The 22,408-nt window shown below is 49.5% G+C and overlaps 1 protein-coding gene across 1 annotated transcript in view; it reads left to right on the top strand.

Moving 5' to 3' along the window:
* PCIF1 (phosphorylated CTD interacting factor 1) overlaps positions 1 to 22,408 on the top strand; it is a 199,871-nt gene that overhangs the window by 82,585 nt on the left and 94,878 nt on the right. Inside the window, exons 7-8 of the mRNA XM_075349755.1 lie at positions 13,193 to 13,340; positions 13,738 to 13,821. Of these exons, the coding sequence (XP_075205870.1) occupies positions 13,193 to 13,340; positions 13,738 to 13,821 (232 nt within the window). The remainder of the gene's footprint in view (positions 1 to 13,192; positions 13,341 to 13,737; positions 13,822 to 22,408) is intronic.

The following is a 22,408-nucleotide window of genomic DNA, read 5'->3' as shown; positions in this document are numbered from 1 at the left end:
TACTAAGGTACCCCATCCTGGTAATGATCCTCCTGCCTTGTATATGATCCTGCTATAAACCCCCATCCTGCTCATATACCAGCATCCTGCTCATATTCCCTCATCCTGTTCATATACCCCCATCCTGTTCATATACCCCCATCCTGTTCATATACCCCCATCCTATTGATATACCCCCCATCCATCCTATTGATATTTCCCCCATCCATCCTGCTCATATACCCCCATCCTGCTCATATACCCCCATCCTGCTCATATACCCCCATCCTGCTCATATACCCCCATCCTGTTCATATACTCCCATCCTGCTCATATTCCCTCATCCTGTTCATATACCCCCATCCTATTGATATACCCCCCATCCATCCTATTGATATTTCCCCCATCCATCCTGTTCATATACCCCCATCCTGTTCATATACCCCCATCCTGTTCATATACCCCCATGTTGTTTATATACCCCCCATCCATCCTGCTCATATACTCCCATCCTGCTATATGCCCCCATCATGCTCATATACCATCCTGGTATATGGCCTGTATCCTATAGCACAGGGGAAAAAAATAAACGTTTATACTCACCTTTTCCTCACTCCCTCCAGCACCGATCATCTTCCTCTCAGCGGCAATGACCTGTGTGTGTGGAGCTGTTCCCCTGCAGCATCGCAATGTCTTCCTGTCTGTGCCGATCAGCTGACCAGCACAGATCAGCTGACCGGCACAGACAGGAAGACATCGCGTGCTGCAGGGGGACGGCTCCACACACGGGGGCGGGTGAGTACGCTGATTCACTGCACCCCGCACTGATGATGATGATGATGACGACGACGACGACGACGACGCGCGGGGGGCAGTGAATACAGCCGCACATGATCACTCCAGGCTGTAATTGCCAGGGGTGATCATGCGGACCGGTTCTTTACTGTGCGCACGTCCCCGGTCGTCCTCCCGCCCACCTGTCAGCGCCGGCTTCTGCGCTGAGAGATGGGCGGGAGGATGGACGTGCATATGTAATGAGCGGGCCCACGTGGTCACGGCAGGCGCTGCTGCTGCCTGTTCGTGCCCCTGATGACCCGCTCCACCGCAGCACCCTCGTTCCCGGCCGCAGCCTTATAGTCAGACCATAAGACGCACCCCCAACTTTCCCTCAACATTTGGGTGGAAAAAAGTGCGTCTTATGGTCCGAAAAATACGGTATGTGCAAGTAAAGATCCAGCAATGCATTGCTATTTGACAGACAGGTGCAACAGGAAGGAAATATGTGGGTTGGGCCTTGTTATCTATTCCTGTCCCTGTCTGCCTACCTGGCCTTTTCCCCCGTCATCGTCATAGACATTAATTCTGCTGCAGGCAGAGAGACAGGTGGAAATAGATAGCAAAACCCGACCCACATATTCCTTTCCAGTTGCACCTGTCAATCAAATAACAATGTTAGACAATTCTGTGAATCTCCCAATGGTTGAAAATGCTCACTGCACCCCTAGATGAGTTCCTCAAGAGGTGTAATTTCCAGAATGGGTTCACTTGTGGGGGGTTTCTGCTATTTTGGCATGTCAGGGGCTCTTCAAATCTGACATAGCATCTTCATTCTATTCCAGCCCAAATCGTGCTGCACAGCTACATTAGCGCTCTTTCTCTTCTGCGCCCTGTTGTGCGGCAAAACAGTAGTTTTCCACCGCACGAGGGCTAGCTGTGTACAAAGGAGGAATTGCTCAACAAATTGTATGGTTCATTGTCTCCTGTTACTCTTATGAAAGTTAAAAGTTTGGGGCAAAAGCAACAATTTGTCACAGAAAATCAGTCTCAGAATCGCTGGTACCCATTGAAGCGTTCCAGAGTTATTACCTCCTAAGGTGACACTGGTCAGTATTGTAAAATTTGGCTTGGTCAGGAAGGTGAAAACAGGCTTCGGTGGCAATGGGTTAAATATGCATCCTTCAGTGTTTTTTGCAGTGGTTTTTCAACCATAAAAAGCAATGAGAGTGCCAAAAACACAGCCAACAGGTTTTGCTTCATTTTTGCAGTTCTTTTTGCCTGTTTTTTTGGTGAGTAAAACAACTTTACTAAATGTACTGTGGACAAAACACACATGTAGTCCGCACCCAAAAAGCCCCACTGCAAAAGATGTTTTGAACTCAGCGTTTCTGCTGCTAAGTAAGGCTAGGTTCACATTACTGTCAATTTCTATCAGTCACAATCCGTGGCTCTGGTAAACAACGGAATCCGTTTGGCGGATTCCGTTGTTCCCGTAGACATGTATGAGCGGCGGATTGTGACTGATGATGCTGCGTTGCATCCTCCGCCCGACTGATCAGTCATGGAATGACTGACCGCCGGGTTGGAGGAACGCAGCTTGTAACGTTTTTTGAGCAGCGCAACCCGTAGGAGTTCGCTGTGCATGCTCTCTGGCTCCCTGCACACGTAACCAAGGTAAATATCGGGTAACCAAGCAATGTGCTTTGCTTAGTTACCCGATATTTACCCTGGCTACGTGTGCAGGGAGCCCGACACTTCCCCGCTCGGCCTCGCCCCCTTCCGCACTCCGCATGTACACACACACACACACACACACACACACACACACACACACACACACACACACACACACACACACACACACACACACACACATATATATATATACACACTCACCTGTCCCCAGCCATGCAGTCACCGGCACTGATGTCCTCAGCACCATGGCCCCACTCTGCGCCCCGCACACATTCTCAGCGGCCGAACGATCGGCTGATCACCCAGCGGGCGGCTGCTGTGAGCGATCGGCTGATCACCCAGCGGCCGGCTCCTGTGAGCGATCCGCTGATCGCTCTCATTAGCCGGCCGCCGGGAGATAATCTGTTCGCTCTCAAAAGCCGGTCGGCTATTGTGAACGATCAGCTGATCGCTCTCTCTTTTACAACGGAGTTCGACAATGAATTCTAATTCTTGTCATCCGTTGTACAACACATCAGTCACAAGCGTCAAGCAACGCATGTGACTGATGCAAAACAACTGAAATGTGTACCTAGCCTAAGCAGGTTGTATTTGCAGAAAAAAAGCAGCAAAAACACTGCATGTGAACATAGCCTAAAAGTTATGCAAAATGTGACCTTTACTGTATGATTTGAACTACCTATATTTCTCTCCTATTTATTGAAAGCTATCAGGAAAATATGAAAATCATTATTTGGAAGCAGTAGCTCTATCTTTGGGATGCAGATGTAGTATATGTCTAAACAAAGCATCATTTGGCTACATCTGTCACTTATGAAGAATCCTGCTCTGGTTTCCCTGAAATCAAATTATTTCATATTATCAGCATAAGTCACAATGTATGGCATAAATGTATAATGTAGAAGTGTACGTTGTTTGGGTTACTAAAGTTTGCTCATGAAGGTCGTAGACATGAATATATTCCGCTAATATAATGGCTGACGTCCGTTCTCGTCATTTGCTTTCTCTTCCCTTTACTTCACAAATGTCTTGTGCAACATGAACCTGTAATCACTTATGGCAATGACCATGACATTTTTACTTCCTCATAAGATTTTTGATAAGTTGAGCACTGGAGGCACAGTAATACCATGTATAAGCGGCATCTACACCACATTGAAAACTGTGAGTGTTCGATACCACTGTAGACATTAGTACATCTGTCACTGAAAATGGTTTCCTAAAAACGTCAGTGCAGACAGTGCAAGCTCTAAATCATAATGATGGTTAGTCAGTGAGTTCTGTTCATATTTAGGTCAACAGTTATATTTTAGGTTTATAATTTTATCGTGGGTGTATATGTATGTATGTGTGTGTGTGTGTGTGTGTATATATATATATATGTGTATATATATATATATATATATATATATATATATATATATATATATATATATATATATATATAATACACACACACACACACACACACTGGAACCTCGCTTAACGAGTAACCCAGTTAGCGAGTATTTCGCTATACGAACAAAGCTTTCTGTAAATTTGTAGCTCAGTTTACGAGCAAGCTTTGCTGTACGAGCAAAATACTCACCGCACACACTTCCGGTTCCGTACATCCACCACTCTCTAACCCGCTCTTGCAGTCCACACAAACACGCATGCACTCACACACATATTATGCTCACCTTACCTTCCGTTCCATCGCCGGCCTTCCGGTTCTTGTAGTTCGCTGCTACAGGATGTGTATTGGGTAACCATCGCGACAAGGGAGGAAATTCCACTGTCAGCCGCTACTTAAAGGCAGAGCGCTTGCCAATCAGAGGCAAGCAGCTCCTGCCTTTGACGCTATAGCAGCGGAAGCTCCTCCCTCGCCGTGATGGTTACCCGATACACATCCGGTACCAGCGAACTACTAAATCCAGGAGGCCGGCGATGAAATGGAAGGTAAGATGAGAATAATGTGTGTGCTTGTTTGTGTGTGTCTGTGCGTGTGTGGAATGGCACAATAGGGGACCAGGATGGATTATTTAACAAGTTGTGGAACAACATATGGGAAATCTTGCTTTGCTGAACGAGTAACTTGGTTAACAAGCACACTCCCAGAACGGATTGTTCTCGTTAACCAAGGTTCCAATGTGTATGTATGTATGTATGTATGTATATGTATGTGTGTATGTATGTATGTATGTACGTGTGTGTGTGTGTGTAATATAGATATATATATAATATATATATATATATATATATATATATATATATATATATATATATATATATATATATATAATATATATATATACACATATATGTGTGTGTGTATGAATACTTTTACCAAGGCACGAATACTGTGAAACTCAACATTTTACAGTACAACAAGTAGATGTGATTAATAAGAGTCTCATGTCTACTGTGCTTCTTTTTTGTGCTGTGTAAACTTACCTGCAGTGCGTTTTCCAATCCCAGCATGTCCATTTCCCTTGCGGGTGCGCTGAGATTTCTGTGCAGAATTTCGCCCATAGACTTACATTAGATGCAGGTAAAAAACGCATATGCAACAGAAACGCATACAAAATTCATGTAATCCGCACCTAACAATGCCAATACCAGGAAGTTTCAAAACCTGTAATTAAAGGATGATACACCAAACGGAAACAAAAAAATGCAGAGTCAAAAAGGCACACAAAAACAAAATTAAAAAAACGCGAGTAAAATAAGGTGCAGAAATTCTGCAGTATCAAAACCTCAACAGATACTGATCATAGGAGCGTAGTCTAACAGGCATGTAGTTGCTAACTACCTTCCTGTTCTGCCCATTGACAATTTCTGCTTACTTAGAGCAGTCACTTACTGTTCTTGCGGACGATTTCCCTGCTACACGTCATGCCAATTGTCAGCTAGCTCCCTTCTACCTAATTGTGAGGAGCTGACTCTCAATGCATGGTGTTGGCAGGGCAGACCGGTAGAGAAGGTGCTGTTCTGTTGAAGAGAAGTGAAATGAAGCAAGGGAATTGCCAGCTGAGGCAGCAGAGATCATCCCCGTGCAGAACAGGCAGGTGGGTAACAACTACCTACCTCTTAGTTCTTAAACCCATACACAAAAACAATAAAAAGTCCTGAAGAACCTCTTTAATAGGAAATTACACTGAAGAAAAATGTAAACACAATACTTTTTATTTTTACTCCCGTTTTTCATGAGCTGAACTTGAAGATCAAAGACTTTTTTTTTTCTGTACACAAAAGGCTTTTTTCTCTCAAATATTCACAAATGTGTCTAAATCTGTGTTAGAGAGCGCCTCTCCTTTGCAGAAATAATCCAACCACCTCACAGATGTGGCAAGTCTACATACGGCTTATACAGCATGGTTATTGCACAGGTGTGCCTTAGGCTGGTCATAATAAAAGGCTACACTAAAACTGCAGTTTTACAGTATTGAAGGTATTCGAGGGTGGGGGGGTCAGAAAACCAGTCAGTATCTGGAGTGACCACCATTCGCCTCACATAATGCAACACATCTCCTTCACATAGAGAGTTGATCAAGTTCCTCCAGTCTCAAAAACCTGAACACGGTGTCCTAAACGCTCATCAAGAGCATCTGATACATGCTCAATGGGTGACATGTCTGGTGAGTATGCTGGCCATGTAAGGGATGTTTTCAGCTTCCAGGAATTGTGTTCAGACCCTTGCAATTTGGGGCTGTGCATGATCATGCTGCAACATGAGGTGATGGTCGTGGATGAATGGCACAACAGTGGCCTCAGGATCTCGTCACAGTATCTCTCTGCACTCAAAATAGCCTCAATAAAATGCACCTGTGTTCATTATCCATAACATGCATCTGCCCATACCATAACCCCACCGCCACCATGTGCCACTCCATTCACAACATTGACATCAGCAAACCGCTCACCTTACACGTAGTCTGCCATCTGCCCTGTACAGTGACAACTGGGATTCATCCATGAAGAGAACACCTCCAATGTGCCAAACGCCATCAAATGTGAGATTATGCCCACTCAAGTCATTTATGATGACAAATTGCAGTAAGGTGGAGACCCCGATGAGGATGACGCACATGCAGATAAGCTTTCCTGAGATGGTTTCTGACAGTTTGTGCAGAAATTCTTGGGGTATGCAAACTGATTTGTGCAGCAGCTGTCCGGGTGTCTGGTCTCAGATTATCTGGGAGATGAAGATGCTGGATGTGGAGGTCCTGGGCTGGTGTGGTTACATATGGTCTGAGGTTCTGAGGCCGGTTGGATGTGCTGCAAATTTTCTGTACTGCAAATTTTCTGTACTGTGCTGCTAATTCCACGCTCCCTCAAAACTTTCTGCGTCTGGCATGTTGGAGAGGCGTTCCCTCCAGGGATGATGACAGACTGGCAAATGATGGTCACACAGGATACTGACTGGTTTTCTCTGACGCCTCATTGGGGGACACAGGACCATGAGTGTTATGCTGCCTATCCATAGGAGGACACTAAGTAGATGCAAAAGCATAGCTCCTCCTCTGCAGTATACACCCCCTGGCCAGGCCAGGCAGCCTCAGTTTTAGCTTAGTGTCTGTAGGAGGCACTTCCTTTCAAGGTTTGTTATTTTTTGAGGGCGATGGTTTCCTTTTGGGACCTATCTCCCACTACCATCAACGGGCGGGAACGTGGAGTGTCGCCTCCATGTACCCCCTCCTGCGATTCTGGATCCTGGGCTGGACGACGAGTTCCACAGACACCGATTTTCCAAAGCCCAGGGTAGAGGCCTATGCCCCTCTTTGCAGGCTCTGAGTTGAATATGGCACCAATTCCTCAGCCCCTCTTTGCAGGCTCTGAGTTGAATATGGCACCGGCGTGACTGGACACAGCAAGCTGAATCTGCTATTTTCACTGCCTGGAAAGCAGTGTTTAAGGTGAGATCCCCCTGACTGGTTTCCCAGACAAAGGGAGAAAAGACGCTGCAGGGAAGGCCCTAGGACATCTACAGTATTTATTATGAGAAAGTCCCTTGCTGGGTGCAAGGAGGAGAGAAGGATCCACCTGTTTATTTGCTCTGTTTTATTTGCTCTAGCAGAAAAGTCGGCTGATAACCACCAGTGACAAGCTGTGTGCTGACTGGAGGGAGAGGGAGGAAAACTATCAGAAGCTCCCTTCCCGCCGTTTTTTACTACCCACAGCGGGGGGGGGGGCACACTGACTTCATCTTCGCGCTCTTATAGCGCTAAGCCCTGCCCCCCGCGGCCGCGATAAGCCCCGCCCCCCTCAGGAATGCGTGCGAAGATCTCCATAGAGCTGCATCCTTCCTGAGGACATGGCCATTGGCTGATTCGGGTAAGGTGCTTGCTTCACTTGCAGCTCTGCTCTGAGCATTGCTCCCCCTCCTGGCATACTCCTATTAGAAACATGCAGAATTCTAAGGGCACTAAGAGTGCTAAAGCCCACATAGTCTATTATTCAGCCTGCACTGCCTGCCACGCTGAGTTACCACGTAAACACACCTCTTCTCTCTGTGAGTCCTGTGTCCCTATAGCTCCCCAAGACCCCCCCTGCCACCACCGCCGCAACCGTCAGCCCAGAGCCTAGGGCTCCCAGCCCACTGGAATGGGCACAGTTTCTGTCCCAATCCATGGAAAAACTGTCACAGAACCTGGTGCTGGCTATGCAATGTCGTCCTCCACACCCTTCTGGGTCCCTGGACGGAACGCAGCCTGAGGATACCCCTATGGAGGATCCTTCTGACGTAATCCGGGCACATGCTTCACCGGTTGCAGGGATCAGGAAAAGAACACACAGCCGGGTGTCTCCAGCGGGCTCTCCCTCGGGAGCACACAGGGCAGGCTCTCCCACACGCTCCACGGCTTCTGAAGAGATGGAGGAGGGAGAATGCTGTTTGTACCAGGATGATTCCTTGGTTTCACCCTCCGCAGATGATCAAACTGCAATAGACTCCCTTATAGCAGCAATCAACCAAGCTCTGCATGTGGAGCATCCCCCATCCACTACCACTGACCATGTGGTCTCCTTAAGAGGGCAAGGAAACCCCAAAAGGTTTTCGCTGATCACCCAGAGTTTCAGGATATCCTCACAAAGCAAAGGGAGAAGCCTGACCGGCGCTTCAGTAACCGTAAACTCATGGAGTCCCGGTACCCTTTTGCCCCACCTGCCCCTAAGGGCTGGGCCGATCCGCCCTCGGTCGACCTCCCCCCCCCCCGGTCTCCCGCCTTGCCACAAAAACGCTCTTGTCATTACCCGATGGTTCCTCCATCAAGGACCCGACAGACAGGTGGAGCACCTCGCCCGCTCTCTCTTTTGAGGCTGCGAGTTCCTCCCTCTCGCCCTCCTTTGCCTCTGTGTGGGTCGCAAAGGCGATCTCGGTCTGGGCAGAATCCCTTAACACTTCGCTTGAGGAATCCCAGTTCGCTCATTCCGTCACAGAGGTAACAGCTCAAATTCCCGCTGCGGCGGAGTACCTCATGCAGGCCTCCATTGATGCTGCTACCTGCGCAGCTTTTGCCGCCTCAAATACAATAGCCATCCGTAGAGCTCTCTGGCTCCGACAATGGCGAGCGGACTCTGCTTCCAAGAAGTCTCTCATGGGCCTTCCCTTTTTTCCAGACCGATTTGTTTGGCGAACGTCTGGACAAGCTCATTTCTGACGCCACGGGAGGAAAAAGTACCTCCGTTCCCCAGCTGAAGCCCAGGACGACCTTCACCAGACGTCCACAGTCCTCGTTCCGCTCCTTTTGGAACTCATTTGGTTGGTCGACATCCCGCTCTGCCCCCGCCACTAGCCGCGGACTACGCAGGGACCGACCTTCTCAGCTCTCCCCGAAACCCACTTCGTCATGGCAGCCTAGACCGAAACAGTCCAGGACCAGGGAGACTCATCCACGAACTTTTCCCCCCTCATGACTCCTTTGGCGCCCCGGAAGACACACTCGTTGTAGGAGGCCGACTGCGGCTCTTTTCAACACATCTGGGCTGCCGCCTCAGACGACAAATGGGTGCAAGACCTTGTGTCTTCCGGTTACCACATAGAATTTCGGACCAGACCCCCGAGTCTGTTCCTTCTCTCAAACCTCCCAAAGACTCGAAAGCAACGCGAGGCCTTTTTCTCAGCAATCCACTCGCTCCAAACAGCAGGAGTGATAATACCCGTCCCGGACGACGAGAAGTTCAGGGGTTTTTATTCCAACCTCCTTGTGGTCCCCAAAAAGGATGGGGTCAGTTCGACCCATCCTGGACCTCAAACACCTGAACAAACCTGTGCACGTACGGAGATTCAAAATGAAGTCCCTAAGGTCCATTATTGCATCCATGGTTGAAGGGGAATTCCTCGCCTCCATAGATATCAAGGACGCGTACCTGCACATACCCATCGCTCCAGATCACCAAAAGTTCCTCCGCTTCGCAGTTCAGGACTCCCATTTTCAATTCGTAGCCCTGCCCTTCGGCCTTGCCACCGCACCAAGGGTCTTCACCAAAGTCATGGCGGCCGCCATGAGCGTCCTTCACGCCAGGGGAGTAGTCGTTCTCCCTTACTTGGACGACTTCCTCATCAAGGCCCCTCCTTCCGCGACTGCTCAACCAGCGCACAGATCACCTTGGACACGCTATCCCGCTTAGGGTGGCTACTGATTCTAGACAAATCATCCCCGGTCCCAGCACGATCCATCACCTTCCTGGGCATGTCCCTGGACACCCGTCGGGGCTTGATCTATCTCCCTCAGGACAAGGCGATCGCTCTTCGACAAGTGGTATGCTGCCTTTTACGTCCTCCGTCTCGCTCCATTCGATTCAGCATGAAGGTGCTCGGCAGGATGGTGGCGGCTATAGAGGCAGTACCTTTTGCTCAACTGCACCTCCGCCCACTGCAGCTAGTCCTTCTAGCTGCCTGGGACAAGAGCCCCTTCTCCCTGGACAAACATCTTCACCTGACGCCTTCAGTCAGGTATGCACTCCACTGGTGGCTTCGGTCCTCATCCCTATCGAAGGGGAGATCTTTTCTCCCAATGAACTGGCTGGTCCTGACCACGGACGCCAGCCTCCTAGGCTGGGGAGCAGTGTACCGGCACCACACTGCTCAAGGACGTTGGACGCCCCAGGAGTCTTCCCTACCCATAAACATCCTGGAAATCCGCGCGATCTTCCTCGCGCTCAGGGCGTTCTGCCCTCTGCTAGCGGGTCATCACATTCGAGTCCAATCGGACAATGCGACAGCTGTAGCCTATATCAATCGGCAGGGGGGCACCCGCAGCAAAGCGGCTTATTTCGAGGCCCACAAGATCCTCAGCTGGGCCGAGTCAACGGGGTCAGTGATATCAATGGTACACATACCGGGGGTAGAGAACTGGGCAGCAGACTTTCTAAGTCGCCAAGGCCTGGCCGCCGGAGAATGGTCTCTCCACCCAGAAGTGTTTCTACACATCTGCACTCGCTGGGCACGCCAGACGTGGATCTAATGGCCTCAAGGTTGAACGCAAAGGTACCCTCGTTCAAAGCCAGGGCACGCGACCCGCAGTCCATCGGCGCGGATGCTCTAGTCTGCTCCTGGCACCACTTCCGCCTGCCTTACATATTTCCACCTCTACCCCTGCTGCCGCGGGTAATCAGGAAGATCAAGGCAGAGGGAGTCCCGGTGATACTGATAGCACCGGACTGGCCCAGGCGCACCTGGTACGCCGAATTAGTACAAATGCTCGCAAACGTACCGCGGCGCCTTCCAGACATCCCAGTCTTGCTGACCCAAGGGCCCATTTCCCATCAGAACTCCAGAGCCCTGAAGCTGACGGCATGGCCATTGAGACCTGGGTATTAACAAGAGCGGGATTTTCCCCGCGGTTATTTCCACCATGATCAGCGCCCGAAAGCCTGCTTCATCCTGCATTTACCACCGTATGTGGAAAATCTTCCTTTCATGGTGCAGAGAAACTAACGTCCAGCCTATTCCTCTGGCCATCCCTAGAATTCTCGACTTTCTACAGACAGCTTGCAAGCGGGGTTGGCTCTCAGTTCCCTTAAAGGGCAGGTCTCAGCGCTCTCAATCTTCTACCAATGCCGCCTGGCTCAAAAATCGCAAGTCAAGACCTTCCTCCATGGCGTTTCCCATCTAGTTCCACCGTACAAACGGCCGCTGGACCCATGGGACCTCAATCTCGTTCTGGACGGTCCAGAGGTCTCCCTTTTGAACCTCTCAAGGAATCCTCCCTTGCTCTTCTGTCCTGGAAGGTAACATTCCTGGTGGCAATTACGTCGATCAGACAGGTTTCGGAGCTGACAGCACTCTCTTGCCGCAAGCCTTTTCTGATCTTTCACCAGGACAAGGTGGTTCTGCGCCCCCTTCCGGATTTTCTTCCAAATGTTCCTACCCCGTTTTCATTTGAACGAGGACATTGTTCTGCCTTCCTTTTTTGTCCACACCCAGTTCATAGGGTGGAAAGGTCTCTGCATTCGTTAGACCTCGTCAGAGCTCTCAGATATTACATATCCAGGACAGCCCCCTTTAGGAAAACGGACTCTTTGTTCGTCATTCCTGAGGGGCCTAAGAAGTAACAGGCAGCTTCAAAGGCAACTCTGGCTCGCTGGATTCGCTCTGCGATCCAGGAAGTCTACCGCTTGCAACTCAAGCCCATTCCTAGTGGGCTGCGGGCTCATTCCACGTGAGCAGTTGGCGCTTCGTGGGCCATTCGGCATCAGGCTTCAGTGGAACAGGTGTGTAAGGCTGTGACCTGGACTAGCCTACATGCTTTTTCAAAGCATTACAGAATCCATACCCAGTTTTCAGCTGAGGCAAATCTGGGTAGGAAAATTCTGCAAACGGCAATAGAGCACCTCTCTCAGTAGGTGCTCCAGGCTGTCTGGGACTGGTTCCTAGTCCTTGGGTTGCGTTATCTTGTTTTTTTACTTTTCCCACCCATGGACTGCTTAGGACGTCTCATGGTCCTGTGTCCCCCAATGAGGCGTCAGAGAAAAACGGATTTTTGTGTACTCTCCGTAAAATCGTTTTCTCTTAGCCATCATTGGGGGACACAGCACCCACCCAGTTGCCCTGCTTGGGCTTTGCTTCTCTCAGTACCTTATTTGGTTATGACTCTTCTTTTCTCTTGTTCCTCTGTTGAGAAGTTTTTACTGTTTTTTTTTCTCCTACTGCTTGTGTACTAAAACTGAGGCTGCCTGGCTTGGCCAGGGGGTGTATACTGCAGAGGAGGAGTTATGCTTTTGCATCTACTTAGTGTCCTCCTATGGATAGGCAGCATAACACCCATGGTCCTGTGTCCCCCAGTGATGGCTAAGAGAAAACAATTTTACGGTGAGTACACAAAAATCCGTTTTTCTGACACTCCCATCCCCCGGATTCCTTCAATACTGTAAAACTGCACATTTTTGAGTGGCCTTTACAAAAGCCAGCCTAAGACATACCTGTGCAATAATCATGGTGTCTAATCAGCATCTTGCCACACCAGTGAGGTGGATGGATTATCTCTGCAAAGAAGAAATCCTCACTAACACAGATTTGGACAAATTTGTGAACAATATTTGAGAGAAAAAGGCCATTTGTGTATATAGAAAAAGTCTTAGATCTTGAGTTCCGCTCATGAAAAATGGGAGCAAATAGAAGTGTTTTATATTTTTGTTCAGTGTACGTCAAAGGATTGGAAGTTATAGAAGTACACTTATGTTATATTGGTAAGTTGCGGACTAAAGTCAATATATGTATTTAATAATAAAATTTCTCTTGTTTTGTTTTCTTTTTAAGGCATTGAGCCACCTCGGGAGTCATTTAACCGTTGGCTGTTGGAGAGGAAGGTGATAGATCGGGGACCAGACCCACTCCTTCCCAGTGACTGTGACCCAGCAGTGTCTCCATCCATGTTCAGGGAGATAATGAATGATGTTCCAATTAGGTAATAATCTTCCCATATGTTTTCAGGCATATAATGGGAACCTGACATTACTGCCCGACCCACAGGCAGCATCATTCTAATACTGCCTGTATTATGTATGTTTTACTTTGAAGCAGCCTCGGTGTTTCACAGAAAACATATGGTACTTTGACCAGCCAGCAGTTTCTATATGCCTTGCTTCTGTAGGCTGATTGGTCTCTACCTATATGTGTGCTGTCGCTGCGGACCTGCCTCTGCAGCATAAACAGCTGCAGTGCCTCTATTCAGGCAGTATTAATCTCTAATCAGGTTCCCTTTAATTGCAAATACCCACATGTAATGAATGCAGTAAACTTGTCTTTGCCGTTTCGTTTTTTTGTTTTTATATCTCATAAATTCACGCTTCTAATTTCTCCAGGTTGTCACGTATCAAACATCGAGAGGAAGCAAAACGATTGTTATTTAAATATGCAGAGGCTGCCAAGCGTCTTATTGAATCCAGGTGAGATTTTTAACACAGAGTTTAGTGCCAGTAGCTCTAAAGTTTGTAGCATACATTGTTTGTCATGCTGTTTATATGAGCTTTTATTCTTTGCCAAAAATACGGTGGTCAAATTGTACTTTGAAGTCAAGTCTCTTGTGTCGTGTGAGATACAGTACATACAGTAGGAGGGAATTACTAAGATTTTTACCAGGCATTTGAGGTTCCAGTCATTAAAGAGGACCTTCACCAAATTTTGCATGTTAAACTAGGCACAGGATATAATAATGGCTGTAGAGTGGGATAAAGTTTTTTTTTTTTTGTTAAGGGAATCTGTATGTAGACCTAACACCTCTGAATGTACTATTCTAGAGAAATCCATGTTCTTCTTATATGTAAATGTGCTAATTCCAAACTATGGGCCGGACACTGATCTGTATGAGAATCTGCCTTCAGGGATTATTATAAATAGAAGAGGGCGTTGCCAGTATGATGTGTGATGAACGTTCTCGGCTCTTCTGATCTCCCTGTAAAGCTGTGTGTGATTATAATTGACACATCTGCAGGTTCCTCTCATCTTCCAGCTCACAGGCAGCCAGAATTTCAATTTCTTCATCGTTCCTTATGGGAGACCCAGACCATGGGTGTATAGCTTCTGCCTCCGGAGGACACACAAAGTACTACACTCAAACGTGTAGCTCCTCCCTCCTAGCATATACACCCCCTGGTAGCCAGTCCTAGCCAGTTTCAATGCTTTGTGTTCAGGAGGTCACACACACACATGCATTCTCTGATTTTTGATTTCAAAGATTTGGAAGAAAAGCAGGTCCAGTCTGGACTCCCGGCATGTCCCTTCTCACCCCACTGTGTCGGCGGTGCTGTTAAGGTTGATTTTACAAGGCTGGAGCCTTGACATGCCGCGCTCCTTCACCATCCCCTGGGGCTCTGGCTTGAAGTGGGAGCCATCACGGTTCTCACTGCTTTGCAGGAGACCGGTCTCCATCCGCAGCCCTTTCAGGATCCTGCCGGACGGAGCGCTCACCTCCCAGGGACCTGGCACCTTCTAGGGGTCCCTTGTACTTTATATGTTGGGGAGAGTGTGTTATATGACTGTGTTAACATTTCCGGCCGGTTCTCCAGTTTTGCTGGCCGCATGTTTAAATCTAGGCCCCGGCTTCGCCTGAGGCCTAGTTTCGGTTTCACTGCCCCTGCATGTCAGTCATGCAGAGGGACAGTGCGGCTCCGCCCAGCGGCTGTTCAGCACAGGGAACGGACACTCCTCACTGAGGAAAGATTCCCTCCCCTGTATACCTCATTTGCCCGCTCTCAGAGTAGGCCCCGCCCCCTCTCCTCGCTCCGGTCGCCATTTTATCAGCGTTCTCAATGTCTGCATAGGCACAGAGATACCACATTGTGACAAATGGGGGCCTGGGCTGGGGGACTGGAGGGCACAGAAATGTATGTTAAACGGTCTGGCAAGCCACAACGTCCGGTTGTGCAGCTGCTTATATTCTCTGTTTATATACTCTGCTGGGGGTCATTCTGGACAGAGCCCCCACTTCTGCAGCATGTCTCACATCAGAGCAAGGCTGCAAGGCTGTTCTTAATATGCACTGCATGTAGACTCGTACTGCCTGTACCGAGCACATAAACACAGTGGTCCCTCAGCCTGGAGGCTCATCAGTGGTCCCTCCAGCTGCTCCGGCTCCGGTGGTGCTGAGCATGCATTAGCCCCCTTCTCAGGGCGCTTCTGCTGCTACGGCTCGCTCAGCAAAGCTCACAGACGACTCTTCATCTGGTCTCAGACCCCGTCCTCCTAAAATGGAGACGCAGGGTCCCCTGTCCTTCCCCGTCCCGCAGCTCTGATTTACGAGCTGACTCACTGGACGAGGAGGATGTCTTCACTAGGGGCTCGGACGCTACTTCATGTACCATTGATCTGTCCGAAGGTGATGCAGATGCTAATGATTTGATTGCGTCCATTATATTTGTACTGGACCTCAATCCGCCTGTATCAGGGGAGCATCCCCCTCTGGCAGAAAGGCATCAGTATACCTTAAAGAGAACAATGAGTGTGTTCCTTAACCACTCCAGTTTTCAGCCCACTGTGACCAAGCCCAGAGCCTGTCCTGACAGACGCTCCCAAAGCGTGGTTCTGATGACTGTTTCCCCCTTCCACCAGAGGTGGTCAAGGAGTGGGCTCATTCAACAAAGGTGGTCCCTCCGGTGTCTAGACTTTCAGCCCGGATAGTTGTATCAGTGGCTGACGGCACCTCTCTAAGGATCCCACTGTACAGTAATTCTGTACTGGACCTCAATCCGCCAGTATCAGAGGAGCAACCCTCTCTGGCAAAAAGGCACCAGTTTACCTTGCCTAAGAGAACAAGGAGTGTGTTCCTTAACCACTCCAGTTTTCAGGCCACTGTGACCAAGCCCAGGGTCTGCTCTGACAAACGCTTCCCAAAGCGTGGTTCTGATGACAGTTTTCCCTTTCCACCAGAGGTGGTCAAGGAGTGGGCTCATTCACCAAAGGTGGTCCCTCCGGTGTTTAGACTCTCAGCCCGGACCGTTGTATCAGTGGCTGATGGCTACTCACTTAAGGTTTTGCTGTCCGCCAGGTTGTCCTTCTGGCCAAATCTGTATGGAGGCGGCAGGGGCCTCGTTCTCCCCAGCTTTTGCAGCAGTGCGGGCTTTCAAAGCCATCTCTGCTTCTCTAGAGGAGATGCATTCCCTCACAGGGACTCTATGCCCGAAATGGTTGCCTTAACTTCCAGACTTCAGTCTTTTCATCCTATGCCATGTCTGCCATGCTGGAGACTCTCACCGCACTGCGGTGGCCTCGGCTAATTTCCTCGCTATCCGCAGGCTCCTGTGGCTTCGGAAGCGGAAGTCAGATGCTTCTAAAGAAGTTCCTTGCTGGGCTCCCCTTTGCTGGGACCAGACTATTCGGGAACAACTGGATGAAATTATTAAGGAAGCTCTTGGCGGGAAGAGTTCTTCCATGCCACAAACCTAAACCAGGAAACCTGTCCAGGGCAGGAATCAGTCGAGGTTTCGTTCTTTTCGTTCCTCCATCTGATCGTTCTCTAAGCCCTCGGCCTCGTCCACTAGCTCAGCCAAGGATCGTAAACCCAAATGGCGCACGAAGCCGCGTCCTCAGAAGACCGCAGGAGATGCTGCCACTAAGTCAGCCTCCTCCTGGCTATCTGGCCACGCCAGCAACGTCCTTGGTCGGTGGCAGGCTCTCCCACTTTGGCGACGTATGGTTTTAACACGTCTCCGATCAGTGGGTGCGGGATACCATCTCCCACGGCTACAGGATAGAGTTCTATCCAGCCCGCCAAACAGATTTTTTCTGTCAACTCCCCCCTGCTCCAAGGCCGCCGCCTTCTCACAGGCCGTGGCATTCTTGCAGGCCAATGGAGTAATTGTACCGGTTCCCGACTGGGAACGGTTCTGAGATTTCTACTTAAATCTATTCCTAGTCCCCGAAGAGGGCGGTGCCTTCCGACCTGGATCTCAAGCTTCTCAAGCATGTTCAGGTGCGGCATTTTCGCATGGAGTCTCTGCGATCAATTAATGACCCAAGGAGATTCCCTAGCATCCATCGACATCAGAGATGCCTATCTGCATGTGCCAATCGCAGTTTCACACCAGCGTTGGCTACGTTTTGCAATCGGAGTGGTCCAATTCGTGGCTCTTCCCTTGGGGTTAGCCACGGCCCCTCGAGTATTCTCAAGGTCGGGGCAGCTGTGATTGCGGTCCTGCACCTCTAGGGGTTGGCAGTGATCCTTTTGTCCTGGACGGCCTTCTAGTCTGGGCTTCATCCAGTGCAGACTGTTAGCGGAGTGCCTCGCTCACTCTCGCCACTCTAACCAATTCGGGTGGCTTGTCATTCTGTCCAAGTCCACTCTGACTTCGACCCAGAAGTTCACGTACCCAGGGACGCAATTCGAGACTCTGTCGGCACTTGTGAAGCTGCCCTTAGTCAAACAGCAGTCCCTCCGCTGGCGGTCGACGTCGTTCCATCAGGCACCTAATACAGGTGCTGGATCAGATGGTGGCGTCAATGGAAGCGATTCCCTTGCCCAGTTCCATCTGCGTCCTCTGTGGCTGGATATTTTCCGCTGTTGGAACAAGCGGACTTCCTCCTTCCACGGGGTGGTGGCTTCGCCACAGATCAGGGGCTCGTTTCAGTGGTGGCTTCGGCCCCTCTGTCTCAGGGACGCTCCTTCCTGGCCCTGTCCCGGGTGATCCTCACCAGGATGCTAGTCTATCCGGCTGGGGAGCAGTATATCTCCACCATGGAGCGCAGGGCACTTGGACTCTGTCCGAATCAGCCCTCTGGAGCAATGTGCTGGAAATCAGAGCTGTGTTTCTAGCTCTCTAAGCCTTTCACCATCTGTTGGCGGCCAGGCACATTCGAGTACAGTCAGACAACGCGACAGCGTTTGCCTACATCAACCTCCAGGGCGGGACACTCAGCCGCCCGGCAATGTTGGAGGTTCAACGCATTCTTCAGTGGACGGAGGACTCCTAGTCCACCATATCCGCAGCCCACATCCCAGACGTGGAAAACTGGGAGGCAGATTATCTCAGCCGTCAAACCGTGGCTCCACGATCCTCAGGTTTTTGCGGCAGACGCACTGGTTCAAGTTTGGTCCCAGCTTCGTCTGTCTTACGTGTTTCACCCTCTAGCTCAGGGGTGGGCAATTAATTTTTCCATGGGGCCGCATAAGAAATTGGGATGGTTTTAGAGGGCCGGACTAATATAATTACCTCGGTTCTACATCATTATATTATATATATAAAAGATGTAGAACGGAGTTAGTTATAGTAGTCCGGCTATATATATATATATATATATATATATATAATATGTGTATATATGTGTGTGTGTGTGTGTGTGTGTGTGTGTGTATGTATATGTGTGTGTGTATATGTGTGTGTGTATGTATGTGTGTGTGTGTGTGTGTGTATATGTGTGTATGTATTGTGAGACTGTGACCGGGGTTATCTATGACGGCCGGTATGTCTCGCCCCGGTTGTGCTCACTCCATGATAGGAAATAAATCCACTACAGGGTTAATGCTGTTTCCCTACAGGCTTAAGGAAGGGTTAAATGGAAACAGGAACGAGGGCAGGTGTGCCGGGTGTGAGGGAGTGATCACATCTCCCTGAGTTCTCTGCCGGAAAGGCACATATGTACTATTGTGGACTTTTTCTTTGGATAATAAACCGTGTGCTGTGAACCTTGGTGCCTGGATCCCGTGTCTTCTGCAGCGCAGCCGACGACGCTACCTCACATATGGTGGAGAATGCGGGCATGACAGCCGGTGAGGTGTAGCTTCCATCCCTGGTGACCCAGTAGCACATGTCCTGGATTCGAGCGGCTATACTACAGCCCAAACCCGGTGACGCCATGGAGGACATACTAAAGCAGCTGGCTCAGGCTACTGCACAGCAACAACAGATGAATACACACCTGATCCGGACGTTGGATCATCAGCAGCAACAGCACCAGCAATCCTTGCAAATGCAGGAAAAAAAACTCCAAGAACAGATGGAGCAGGCCAATGCACGTCAGCAGCAATCCTTGCAATTGCAGGAAAAAAGGCACCAAGAACAGATGGTTCTCCTGGCCAAGTCGATCCGTGCCGGACCGGCAGCAACAACCCCGGGACCGGGTGACGACGGCAGCGTCCGGAAAGCGGTGAGACAAGCGTTGCAAAAGATGACCCCGGGTGATGATGTGGAAGCGTTCCTGGCGGTGTTTGAGCGGGTGGCCGAGCGGGAAAAGCTGCCGACCCCGCAGTGGGCTGAGGTATTGTCGCCCTATCTGACGGGGGAACCCCAAAAAGCGTACCTGGACCTCTGTACCGAGGACGCCATTGACTATGTGACCCTGAAAGCCGAAATACTGGCTCGGTTGGGGGTGAATACCTATGTACGGGCTCAGCGGGTAAATCAGTGGTTCTATGAGGAAGCCAAACCCGTACGCTCCCAGGCCTATGACTTGTTGCATCTTGTAAAAAAGTGGTTGCAGCCTGACACTCTGAGCCCGGCGCAAATGGTGGAAAGGGTAGTAGTGGATCGTTTTGTGCGCACTTTACCCGTCACCGTTCAACGGTGGGTCGGACAGGGTGACCCGAGTACCCTGGACCAATTAGTGTCCCTGGTAGAGCGGCATGTGGCTACGCAGGACTTGATACGGGACACTGAGACTTTGCGTACCGCCCGTCGGTCCGGCCCCTCCAAGCCTAGGGCCAAGGACCCACCGCTGACACCGGTGCGGGAGTCCGCTACCGTCCCGTCTGAGGCCGCACCCCCCGTCCCTGAGGTCCGGAAAACTATGTACCCTAAACGACAACTCGTCAAGGGGGTGTCCTTCCCTATTAGATGTTGGCGGTGTCAGCGGGTGGGACATATGGAAGCCCAGTGTCCACTCACCACAGAGCCCATGGATTGTGGGGTTACCCGGCGGGGTTCAATGTATGCTCAGGTGGTGTGTACCGCTGACTTGGTCTACCCAGAGACTGAGGTGTTTTTGTCTTTGAGATATGACCTTGTGGGAAATTTTTGGAGGTGTCCTCATTTATTTACACCCAGCAATTCATAATTATATATGCGATATGGGAAATATTGTTTTCATGGTTGTTCCATAGCGCACCAGTGTTTACATTGAGGTGCTGGGCGTTGTGGTCCACCATCTGGGGACATTAACCTTGGCCCTCTGAACTATTTCAACTTTGATGGGGGTGATTTATTTGTAATATAAGGCAAATATCAGGTAGATAAAATAGTCCTTTTACCTCTAACGGGAAGCCTTGTGCCCCTGTGCATTGGACTGAACTATATACATTGTCTTTGGATATTGTGTTCCTTATAAATGATATACATATTAGTTTTGTCAACTGAAAAATAGCCTTATTCCACCCATACGGTTATGAATCATAGATCTGGCCGCAATATGAATTGTAAACTGCAGGTTTAAGATCTAAAAATATTTTGAGCTTAATTGGCATTTTAATATAGCTGTGGGCAATTATTGGATGTGCCCTTGCCTACTTATGCCCAGGAATTTATATACGTATGATACATGAATTTTTGATACTATGTTTGTTCCACAACGCACCAGTTGTTTCTTTGGTTGTTTTTATGGGGTAGGGTTCTTTTAAATTCTGTGTATACCAGCATGTAATAAAATAATATAATATTGTATTTCAATTATGACTGAATAAAATTTGATATTTTTTCTAATCATGATGGATTTTGTATGACAAGTTCTTATGTGCAGAAACACCTTTTTTGGTTTCATACCCAGAGACTGAGCCCCACTTGTGCCAAATACAGGTGAATGGATGTCCGGTTACAGGCTTGTTGGATTCCGGAAGCTTAGTGACCCTTGTGCGATCAACCCTAAGGGCTAAAGTAAAGGCCACAGGACGTACCGTGGGGGTGGTTTGCATACATGGGGACCGCCGAGACTATCCCACGGGGATGGTCACCATCACAGCACCTTGCGGTCAGGTGCAACATGAGGTGGGACTTATTAATACTCTTCCCTATGATGTGATCCTAGGAAGGGATCTGCCCTATTTTTGGACTTTATGGAAGGGACCTCCTAAGTCCCCTCAGATATTGGTCAGTCCGGGACCTGAGCCCTACAATCCTGAATCCGGGACGCCTGCCGTAGGGGTCCCCATGATAGGGACAGGATGTGAACCTGATAGGTCGCCCCTAGAGGTATTGGCAGGAGAGGCTGAGACGGTCGAGCCCATCCCGGAGTTGGAGGCGTCCCCGGATACGTTTGGGACAGCCCAACTCCAGGACCCTACATTAATACATGCCCGGAGTCGGGTGACAGTAGTTGACGGGGTGGCACAGCTGCCTGGTGCCCAGGTAAGATACCCCCATTTCGCTCTTAAGCAGGATTTACTCTACCGGGTAGATGAAATACGGGGCGTAGGGGTAGAGCAGTTGGTGGTGCCCCAGCCGTATCGCCGGCGGGTCCTCGACTTGGCTCATAAACACCTGATGAGTGGTCACCTAGGGGTCAAGAAAACGCAGGAGCGAATATTGCAAAGGTTCTATTGGCCCGGGGTCTTTGGGGAGGTAAAACGGTTCTGCGAAACCTGCCCGGAGTGTCAGCTTACCGCACCCCTGACCCACTTTCGCAGTCCGCTGGTACCGTTACCCATTATAGAAGTCCCTTTTGAACGAATAGGGATGGATCTGGTGGGGCCCCTCGTAAAGTCTGCTCGAGGGCACCAGCATATCCTAGTGATCGTTGACTATGCCACCCGGTATCCAGAGGCGATACCCCTCAGACATACTGCAGCAAAGCTTATAGCTCGGGAGTTGTTTGCTGTGTTCTGCCGGGTGGGGTTGCCCAAGGAGATCCTTACGGATCAGGGGACCCCATTCATGTCTAAAGTGACCAAAGAGCTATGCCGGCTACTCCAGATCAAGCAGTTGCGTACGTCTGTGTATCATCCTCAGACGGATGGTTTAGTGGAACGATTCAATAAAACCCTGAAAACCATGCTCAAAAGGGTGATTTCCAAAGACGGGAAAGACTGGGATATGATGCTTCCCTATTTGATGT

This window comes from Anomaloglossus baeobatrachus, chromosome 5 (assembly GCF_048569485.1).
Source record: "Anomaloglossus baeobatrachus isolate aAnoBae1 chromosome 5, aAnoBae1.hap1, whole genome shotgun sequence".
In the NCBI taxonomy this organism is placed as follows: domain Eukaryota; kingdom Metazoa; phylum Chordata; class Amphibia; order Anura; family Aromobatidae; genus Anomaloglossus; species Anomaloglossus baeobatrachus.
This window is presented reverse-complemented; position numbering and strand designations above follow the sequence as displayed.